This window comes from Vigna unguiculata, chromosome 3, assembly GCF_037176805.1.
Source record: "Vigna unguiculata cultivar grain cowpea cultivar isolate G323 ecotype 2 chromosome 3, ASM3717680v1, whole genome shotgun sequence".
In the NCBI taxonomy this organism is placed as follows: Eukaryota; Viridiplantae; Streptophyta; class Magnoliopsida; order Fabales; family Fabaceae; genus Vigna; species Vigna unguiculata.
Genome location: NC_140794.1, coordinates 45738285 through 45749003, shown reverse-complemented (window position 1 = coordinate 45749003; position 10719 = coordinate 45738285). Strand labels below are relative to the sequence as shown.

At 30.0% G+C, this 10719-nt stretch overlaps 1 protein-coding gene across 1 annotated transcript; it reads left to right on the top strand.

Moving 5' to 3' along the window:
• The first annotated feature begins 339 nt into the window (after positions 1-339).
• Positions 340-8283, top strand: LOC114179239 (MLO-like protein 8). The gene is made up of 15 exons (XM_028065504.2): positions 340-932; positions 1374-1431; positions 1619-1839; positions 2326-2442; positions 3153-3213; positions 3360-3448; positions 3769-3843; positions 3922-4010; positions 6318-6367; positions 6458-6498; positions 6580-6753; positions 7086-7121; positions 7227-7294; positions 7381-7441; positions 7544-8283. The coding sequence occupies exons 1-15, from the start codon at positions 732-734 to the stop codon at positions 7925-7927; spliced, it is 1725 nt and encodes a 574-aa protein (XP_027921305.1). The 5' UTR covers positions 340-731; the 3' UTR covers positions 7928-8283.
• The last annotated feature ends 2436 nt before the right edge of the window (positions 8284-10719 follow it).

Here is a 10719-nt window from a genome sequence, read left to right as displayed (position 1 = left end):
TTTAAACTATTTAAACTTAAATTTAGTATATAATAAAACACAAAGTGTCTAACTATTTGTACATAAAATTTATTTATGATTTTAATAAAGACTCAACATTTATTTAATTTATATTCTCCGCAAATCATGTTGACAAACAGTAAAAAGAAAGTGGTAGGAAAAAGGAAAAGAAAAAGAAAAAGAAAAATTCAGTATAATTAAGATTGTCACTGACGTGACAACTGTTATGGTTTCCATTTTTGCAGAACATTCTTACGCTAAATGCGAGTTCATTTTCTTACATTAAATTATTTAATTTTGATTATCAATCTAAATCAGACAGAACAGAGAAATAAATTTTTTTTTTCACAAATAAAACTATAAAAAAAATCCTTCTCCTACCTCTGAAACTGCATTCAAAATCAATTCAAATACCGATAGGTGTGCCTGCTCCTGCAGCACCACCAGAAGCCACAACTTTTTTTTTTTCTCTCACTTCTCTCAACATCGCCTCTTCAATAAATGCACGCCTTCTGAAGTCTGAAAACTGGTTTTTCATTTTCAAAACCAGCCCAGATCAGGAAAAGTCGTAAAGTTATTATCTTTGTCTACTTCAGAAGTACCCAAACAACAACAGTGCTTGTGGTTTTGCAATCTGTTTCTGGGAACCCATTTTTCCTTTTTCTCTCTCATGCCGTAGTGGTTGCTTGTTCTTTTGAGGATTTTGGGTGGTTTGTTTGTGCATAGTGCTAATGTCTGTCTCAAAGTACAAAATACTGTCTCTTTGTCTGGTTTCATGGCTGTGGTGCGGTTATGTGGCTGTGGCTTCAAGTGAGAGCAGTATCGGTTCCAAAGACCTTGATCAGACACCAACGTGGGCCGTTGCTTGTGTCTGCACTGTTTTCATCTTGATATCATTAACTCTGGAGAAAAGCCTTCACAAAGTGGGAACGGTGTGTCACCATTTTCAAAGTTTCTTCTCTTCTCTTCTTTTCGGCCTTGTAAATTTAATTATTATCACTGTTTTCTTGTGCATGCGTTTGACAATCAAGTTAACGGCCCCTTCCATACTCTGCTTCAGTTTTATTTACTTTAATTGGGTCTCAATGGAGTTGTTATTTTTTTTTTCTATAGCTTTTTTTTTGTCCCTTTTCCTGAGGCTTTGGTATTTGCGTTTGATCCCTGAATTTGCGGGGTTCTGTGATTTTTCTTGTACATTGTCTGTTCTGCCTTTGCAGTTTCATTATTTGCTTCCGAGGAAAATCCTTCTTTCGTTTTTTTGTTTCTGAAATTATGTTTTAATGCTTGAAATCTTAGAAGTTGAAGGGTTGTTGTCATAATCGGTGCTTGTTGGGATTTTCCTCTTTGCTAACCTGATGATTTTTTTTTCCCAGTGGCTACATGAAAAGCACAAGAAGGCTTTGCTTGAGGCTTTGGAAAAGGTCAAAGCTGGTAAGAATTTTCAACAGAGCGATTAGTTGTCATGAACTAATGCTTACATCGTGGAGCCAAAGCAGTTTGACTCTTCTTCTTGACTTAATTTATTTTATTGTAATTTATGTGAATGGTTGTTATTATTATAATAATAATTGCTACTACTTCTTTCCCTGTTTTTATATTGTTGGTTTTGATTTTGCAGAGTTGATGATTCTTGGTTTCCTTTCACTGCTTCTTACTTTCGGGCAGAGTTACATTGTTAGAATATGCATTCCTACTGATATTGCAGACAAATTGTTGCCATGTCCGCTTGCTGGTACCGAAGAAGAATCAAGTAGTGAAGAGGAACACCATAGGAGGCTTCTTTCTTATGATCGCAGATATTTGTCAGATCATGCTGCCCCTTACCAATGCAAGAAGGAGGTAACTGGGTTTCCTCGCTAAGATTTTATTTAATTGAATGAAACCTTAGTCTGTGTTCTTTTCTGAAAAGGGCTTGGAGATTTTATCTTAGTTAACATAAAAGTATTTCAACACGATAATATATTTAACACTGTTTTTCATGATACTTTGCAGAATTATGTTTGTAGAAACAAATAATATTTATGTAGTCATGCCATGTCATGGATGTTGTTTGATCAGCGTATGCCGTCTCATTCAAAATGCCATCTTTAGTTGTAGAGTGATCAATTGAAAACAATTGCTTCTCTCACTCAATGAAATTAATAGAAACATAGAAGAAAACTCATCAGCTACACTCCCATTCTCTGTTAGGTTTCCCACTTGTTCACTTCCATCAGCAGTCAGCACAATATAAAAAGCTACTTTTGTGCATCCATGTCTGACCTTATTTTATATTTATTGTTTATTCGTATCAGTAGTTTCCTATCTAATTGTTGTTGGTTGCAGGGACAACAACCACTTATATCTGTCAATGGATTGCACCAGTTACACATCCTCATATTCTTCTTAGCAGTCCTTCATGTGTTTTACAGTGCTGTAACAATGCTTCTTGGGAGACTAAAGGTTTGGATGTATTTTTTTTCTTTCTCTGTTCTTTCTTCTTTCTATAGCTTTATTGATCGAATACTTCAGATATTTTTCCATATCTGTGCATTTTAAGGATACCAATTTAGTAATAATAATCCTTTGGCTTCCTCCTTGCTTTGGAACCATGATACCTTGAAGATTTAATAGTTGAAATTTCTTGTATTTACTGGTTTGCAAATTTTTTAATTTTCTTCTAAGAAAAAGGAAAAAAAAAATTAAGTAGATTTAATTTAAACTTTAAATTGAAGATATAATAATAATGGCTTGAATTTTTGTTCTGATCAGATTATTCCTTCATGGGTGTTAGTGCATCTATACTAGAGGCAGTTGTAGGTAGGTTGAAAGCTGCTGCAGAATACATATACATTCATACATACATATATAATAATAATAATGATGATGATAAGCCAAGACCAAAGTAAGGTACGTCAACTTTAAGATAAAAATGAAAATGAAATCTTGGCTTGGGTGTTTAATCCGAAATATGACAGTTTAAGTCTTGAGATGGGTCACTTATAAGATGGTCAAATATTGAGAATTTAGACCCGGTATTTGCACCCAAAGTCTCACTATGATTAGATTTGTGAGTTTTTCTGTCAAAAAAACTTCTTAAGCAGGGTCATGTCCTTCTTGTGTTCATTGATGATGCGGAGTTGGTGACTGAAATTTCTTTTTTTTTTGTGCAGATTCGAGGTTGGAAGGCATGGGAGGAGGAGACTTCATCTCATGGATATGAGTTTGCCAATGGTATGATGTCCAATGATGTATTTAACTGTGTTTCTTCTTCTAGTGTAGAATTCCTTATTTTACTGACAAGTGTAGTGTACCATTTTACTTTGAAATGCTGCTACATGCAATCTCATGCCAATATTGAAAATTTACTATGCCCGCAGATCCCTCAAGATTCCGCCTTACACATGAAACATCATTTGTGAGAGCTCATGCTTCTTTTTGGACAAGATATTCAATCTTCTTCTATATAGTAAGATTCATTTTACCAATCTTCTATGTTTTCACAATTTGTTTGGTTGAGGGCTTGACTTAATCAACTAGTTAGGGGTGCAAGTACCGTAACCTTTGTTGGACTTGTAAATTTGTGAAAAGAAATGAACGGTGGACTTTAATAGCATTGGTTTAGGTATAGCTCTGAAGAATCAGAAAGTGAAGTAGAACAACTTATGAATTCACTACTTCAATTTTTTTACATCATCAGTTATGAAAAGCCTGCTTGTTTATAACTTGAATTAAATTTATGATTCTCTTTAAAGTTTTGTAATATGTCTTCTATGTTGCCAATTTCAGGGATGCTTTTTTAGGCAATTTTATCGGTCTGTGGGCAAGGCTGACTACTTGGCTTTGCGCAATGGATTTATCACTGTGAGACCTACTCCACAATACAACATGTTCTTTTAAAGCTGAATTTGCCTTCCTCTTTTGACAGTGCATTGTGTGTAGGTACACCTGGCTCCTGGAAGTAAATTTAATTTCCAAAAGTATATCAAAAGATCCTTGGAGGATGACTTCAAGGTTGTTGTTGGTGTCAGGTAACTCTTCTAAACATTGCATTAGTAGCATTATATTGTATATAGAGATGGCAAATAAACCCGTCCCCGTGGGTATTGTCCGAACCCGTCCCCGTTTTGACGGGGAATCCCCGCATTGACTGGGTATGGGTATGGGTATGGGGAATCCCCGACTTTTTCAGTTGGGTATGGGGATGGGTATGGGGATGTACATATACCCGCCATAATACCCGTCCCCGCCATATCTTCATTCTCGTTTAAATTATTAAAATATTCACAATTAATCAAGTAACCCATATATATATATATATATATATATATATATATATTCTATTTTTTATTTCTTTTAATTATTTCATTTGTCATTAAACTCATTCTCATCTCCAATATATTTTTTATCTTATCATAACCTTTATGTAATTATGTTAAAATAATGTATGTTAATAAAAAAAATTATGCCTTACATTTAAATATTTATATTATTTTTTAATATTTTTATTTATTATAAATTTTCCTTTCACATGAGAATGTTTATACTCTCAATTTAAGGTAATATAAAAAAAAAATTCTTTACTTATTATTATTATTATTATTAATTTTTGTTTAATTTGAAGAACTCTTTTGTTTCATTAAAGTAATTTTCGTTATTTTTCAACCATTAAGTATATATGTTGATATTTGAAAAGTTTTCTTAGTTCTCTGAGATATTTTTCGTCTTATCATACCTTAGTTATACATTTGATTTCCTTTGTGTGATTTTTTTCGATAGTCTCTCAAATTATTTCTAAAACACACATTTGTTAGTTTTTTAATATTTTTATTTATTGTTTTTATTTTCATCATGTAGAATAATATATCATAATGTAATTGTTTCACTTTAAATTCTGTTTGAAGTAGTTAAAATTATATATATATATATATATATATATATAATGATATTTAGGAATAATATATGATAATTTACTACAAGAAAAAATGAAATGGTGACTGATTTAGTCAGTAACCCATATCAGTCACTATTTTTCGTCATTGATGGTAGTAGTTGATTTATTGTCTAAATTAGTGACTGATTCAATGATCGAATCGGTACTTGATTTAGTGACCAATTTAATTACTAATTTATTTGTAATTTAATGATAAATTTTTTGGTCACTAATGATATTTCTATTTATTTTTAACCACTTCAAACATAATTTAATAATTAGTTCTCTAAGGTTTTTTTCATTTTATCATACCTTAATTATACATTTGATTTCCTTTGTGCGATTTCTTTCGATAGTCTCTCAAATTATTTCTAAAACACACATTTGTTAGTTTTTTAATATTTTTATTTATTGTTTATTTTCATCATGTAGAATAAAATATTTCGATATATTCTATCTAATTATTTGTTATTTTATAACTCACTATTAATCATACTGTAATTTTTTTTACTTTAATTGTATAAATAACTTTTATTTACTACAATATAAAAATTTAATGTAATTTCTATGAATATTTTTTTGTCACTATGCAACATATATTGAAGTTCAAAAGATACAAAATCTATGTCAAAATTTTATTATTATGTTTATTATTTGTTTTTTGTGTTATTTTGATCAAGTGATGTGTTATAACTTTTTATTAGTGTATAAAAAAAAGATTCATTATAATTTAAAAAATTGAAGTAAACAAATATTTAAAATATATTTTAATTTGAATATTTGTTCTTTGTGTCATTTTGATCAAGTGATATATTATAACTTTTATTAGTGTATAAAAAAGAGATTCATTAGAATTTAAAAAATTGAAGTAAACAAACATTTAAAATATATTTTAATTTGAATATTTGTTTTCCTTTTATACTTTTTTGAAATATTTTTTAATTTTATCAACTAAGTTCATTAATGTTGTAGTTTGCAAATTTAATAAATGTTTTGGTTCACATGAAATTTTATTTGGTATTCTAATATAAAATATAAACAATTATAATTTATTTTAATGTATTTGGCATCGAAGAAAATCCTCCTAATATTAAATATTTCATAATATTATGTTTTCTTTACCGTAATTTTTTTTCTTTTATAAAAATTAATATTGAAGTAGTTAGAACATGGGTACGGGTATGGGTACGAGATTATACCCGTTACCCGGTGGGGATGGGGATGGGAAAAAAGTTTGATACCCGTTGGGTTTGGGTATGGGGATGGAGATGAATTTTTTATGCGGGGATGGGTATGGGATAGTGAAACCCGTCCCCGTCCCGCCCCGTTGCCATCCCTAAGTTTGTATATATGATTTTTCCTATGGTAACTTGTCTGACATACTTGCTCACTATGCTGTTGACAGTCCCATCCTCTGGGCTTCATTTGTTGTATTCCTGCTACTAAATGTTAATGGTGAGCAACAATTTTCTTAGTGGAGTTTTATGGAATTCACAATTATTCAGTTGAAGGATAACAGTTGGTTAACCTTGTAAAAATTTGCAGGATGGCATGCTATGTTCTGGGCATCCTTAATTCCTGTTGTGGTAAGTATTCTGTTTCTAATAATATAATTTTCATTCAGACTGATTAAGATTTACAATTACAATCCATTTGATTGATTTCAGATAATTTTGGCTGTGGGAACAAAACTGCAAGTCACACTGGCAAAGATGGCTATTGAAATAACAGAGAGACATGCAGTTGTCCAAGGGATTCCTCTTGTTCAAGGCTCAGACAGATATTTTTGGTTTGGTCGGCCTCAGTTAGTTCTTCATCTTATCCATTTTGCTTTGTTTCAGGTATTCAATTACTTTCCTCCTAGCAGAACCCTGACTAAACGTTTAGCAGATGGAACACAGAGCAAACGTATAATCGTTCAAGTTTAGAGTTCAAAATGCAGCTTTACCAGAGGGCAAATGTTCATAGCTAATGACATAAAAGCAATTAAAATTTTACCTTCCAGTTGTTTATTGAAATTTATTTAAGATGTGTTGAGGGTTTGCTATTGAACAGATAGATTAAAATATCCTCGTTGAACCTAGTACTAGTGAGAAAAATATTTTTGGAGCTTTGAATTTTGGACTCGTTGATGTTTGTATCTAACTAGTTTTTATTTATTTTTATCTTGCAGAATGCTTTCCAAATAACATATTTCTTGTGGATATGGGTACTGATCCTTCACACCTTGCTGATCTTAAACAATATATCCCTTTGTAGCCAGTAGATCTTGGTAAATGGATGAATAATATATGAATGATTTTTTGTTTTGCAGTATTCTTTTGGGCTGAAAAATTGTTTCCACGCTGACTACAAGCTTGCAATAGTGAAAGTAGCATTAGGGTAAGTCTTGAATTTACACTTCCCTTCCATAATAAACCATGATATTACCCTACTAATCTGATGAATTATTCTCTTGTTGTTTGAAGGCTTGCAGCACTATGCCTCTGCAGCTATATCACCCTTCCATTATATGCTCTTGTTACTCAGGTAACACCTTGTTTTGTTTCCTGGTTTTTTTGTATTTGATCAGAGCTATTATTTTCTGTGGTCACAAACGTTATGGAGTATGATGATGGTAAACACAAACAGATGGGCTCAAGAATGAAAAAATCAATATTTGATGAACAAACATCAAAGGCATTGAAGAAATGGCACATGGCAGTGAAAAAGAAGCAGGGAGTGAAACTTGGAAACTCCAAGGTGCGAGCCATGGATGGAAGCACCACTGATTCAACAGTACACTCTTCTGGCCCCAAACTTCACCGTTACAAAACCACTGGTCACTCAACTCGAACCATGTCAGCCTATGATGATGACCATTCTGACATTGAGCTGTCTCCAGTTTCACCAACAGCAAACTTGATTGTAAGAGTGGACCATGATGAGCATGAAGCAGAAGAAGCTGAGCATCACCCAACATCCAACAATCAAGAGCTGTCACGTTTGTCAACCTTGGAAAGAAGCATGAAATAGCTTCCCAAGTTACCACATTCAACCATTTTTGTTCTTTCACAAAATCTATGTTGTCCTTGTTTAGATCTTTCTAGACATTCTTATACTTAATATAGTCAGTTCTGTACATTCTTGCTCTAAAACACTTGCCGGCATTTGAAACTTTATCCTTCTTCAAAAACCATGCTTGAGCTTTATGAGTGTGCTTGAGCAAGGGTTTATAAGTAGAGATCAAAGGCTTAAAAAGAAGTTAGTATATTGAAGGGTATGCATACATCCCATTAATCATGCTTTTTGTGTAAGTACAGCAAACATACATTCAGTTTCATGGCCTCTTATGGTTCTGCAATATTATTATTTTCTATGCTGATTCCAAATACTTGAATCTGTTGAATGGACCTTAGGATGTAAGATATAAAACCAGATTATTTGGGCTAAACCATCTATAAGTTATAGAAGATTTATAATCATATAAAAATTCACATTTTATGTCAATTTACTTCCACGGTTGTCAGGACCAGAGTGGCCAATTTGGATTAGATGAAAAATTGGTAAAATATAAAACTGGTATCAAACTAGTGGAACTAATATTAAATTGTCAACATCAATTAAAAAATCAGTCAAACCAGTAAAAGAAGAAATCATGTTATAATTGTAACCTTTTTCTTAAAAAATAAGATCAACTAAAAATATTAGTCACATTTTGTACTCTGTATATAAACTTGTCACTATATGTATATGTTGAAATTTTAATTTAAATATGAAACACATGTTTTTCTTTATTTGTATATGCATTTTAAATGTTAAGAAGTTTATTTTTAATGTTTAGCATTATAAAATTATGATGCTATATATTTTTCTAAAACATGTATATTTTTAATTATTAAATTAAAGATTAAGTGTGTTTTTAGTCCCTAAAGTATAACGTGAAATTGAATTTTGTGTCCGTTTTCAAACATTAATAGTTTTTGGTTCCCAAACTTTAAAATAAATATATATAGTCCTTGTACTAAACGATGTTAAGAATTTATTGATGTAGTTAACGATGTGTTAAGAATTTATTAAAATAGTTAACGAAGTCGCCACGTATATGTCCACATGTTTATACATGTGTGTCTCAAGTTGACACATGACAGACATAACAACATCATTTGACATATCAACAAATCTTTAAAATTGTGTTATTACTTATAGAATAAGTTATTTAAAATTGTGTTATTAGTAATATTGGTCCTCTTTTTAATAATGATTAGTCATTATAACTTTTCCTATTCAATTAAAAGTATTATTATAAAAATAACTAAAGCAAAACACATTGAGAAAAGAATAAGCCTTAAATAATAATTGATGTATATTTTTAAGCTCTTTTTTTTGGTTTAAAAAAACTTTTAATTTATTTTAAAATATTTATAACCATACAAAATACAAAATTTTGGCATTTTAAAAATGTTTAGTTTCTTAACTTTTATGTCATATTCAATTTTGTTTCTATATCTCAAACTTTGAATCAACTTAATTCTTAAACTTTAAAAATAAATGGATATAATCCTCATTACCAAAAATCGATAAGGATGTGTTGATATGGAAAACGAAGTTGTCACATGTGTCATCTGTTGACGTGGACACACACGTGTCGACATGTGATAACTTCATTTGTCACATCACCAAATTCTTAACGTTCTTTGATGATGAGACATATAGTTATTCATTTTCAATGTTTAGAGATCAAACATTATCAAAATTTGAGACATGAATGACATTCAATTTCATTCTATAATTTGAAAACTAAAATTTTATTTAACCCTTATTAATGTTGTTTCAACTCAAGTTGAACTACTAAACTATTAAAACAAAGTCTTATTTCACCTCCTAATATCAAGTCCAAAAAGGTAAACTAACATAGTCCATGTTCTATAGTCAAAATAACAACCATGTTGCATAAATGAGAGATTCTATATCTATAAAAATAGCAAAATAACTAATCATTATCCTTTATATTTAAAGAGAAAAAAAATACATCACTTATTTGTAAAGGACCGTGGGACCTCTGACATGATTTCATATTTTTTAATTCCTAAGCTAATTTAAACTCTGTATTATTTAAATTATTTAAATTAGATATTAATTAATACATAAACTAGGTTTACTTTACTTTAATTTATTATTAGTTTTTTTAAAAAGTATTATCGAAACAAAACATGAAGCAAATACAAAATGTTTAATAACGAAATTAAACATTAAACCTTTTTCTATGTTGAAGTAGAACATGTCACATAGTCACGTTTGCATCTTTTATATATAAAATATATTATTATATTTTATATAATGTCCTAGACATACTCAAACTTATTAATTATTTTTTTAAATGTCTATAATTCTTAAATTTTAGCGATAAAATTAAAATTTGTTTATGTCTAAATTCCTAAATTTTAAAAATAAACAATATATAATTTTTTAAAATTTAATTACATTAAATTATTTTTTAACTCCTTCATTAAAATTTGAATATCAAAATATATTAAAATTTTAGATATAAATAATTTTACTTTCGCATCAAAACTTATATAAAAAACATATTTTTTTCACTCAAAAACCACTTCATCGTTTCTCTTTTCGAGAGCCTTCCCTTTTGTATATATACTTTCATTTTTCAAAATTTTCCATTCATGTCTACCACTACTCCTATATCACGCTTTTCATAAAATTAAAATTAATAAAGTAAAAATGAACTAATACTGGGATTAATCTTAAATTGGGTAGTTAATTTAATGCTTTAACTTTTGTATAAAATAATTCAAGGAAATTATAATAAA

Excerpts from the sequence above, each read along its gene's own strand:
- LOC114179239 (XM_028065504.2), top strand. The coding sequence starts at position 732 with ATGTCTGTCTCAAAGTACAAAATACTGTCTCTTTGTCTGGTTTCATGG. Across the intron at positions 933-1,373 it reads GCCTTCACAAAGTGGGAACG|TGGCTACATGAAAAGCACAA; the intron begins GTGTGTCACCAT and ends TTTTTTTCCCAG. Across the intron at positions 4,011-6,317 it reads AAGGTTGTTGTTGGTGTCAG|TCCCATCCTCTGGGCTTCAT; the intron begins GTAACTCTTCTA and ends TGCTGTTGACAG.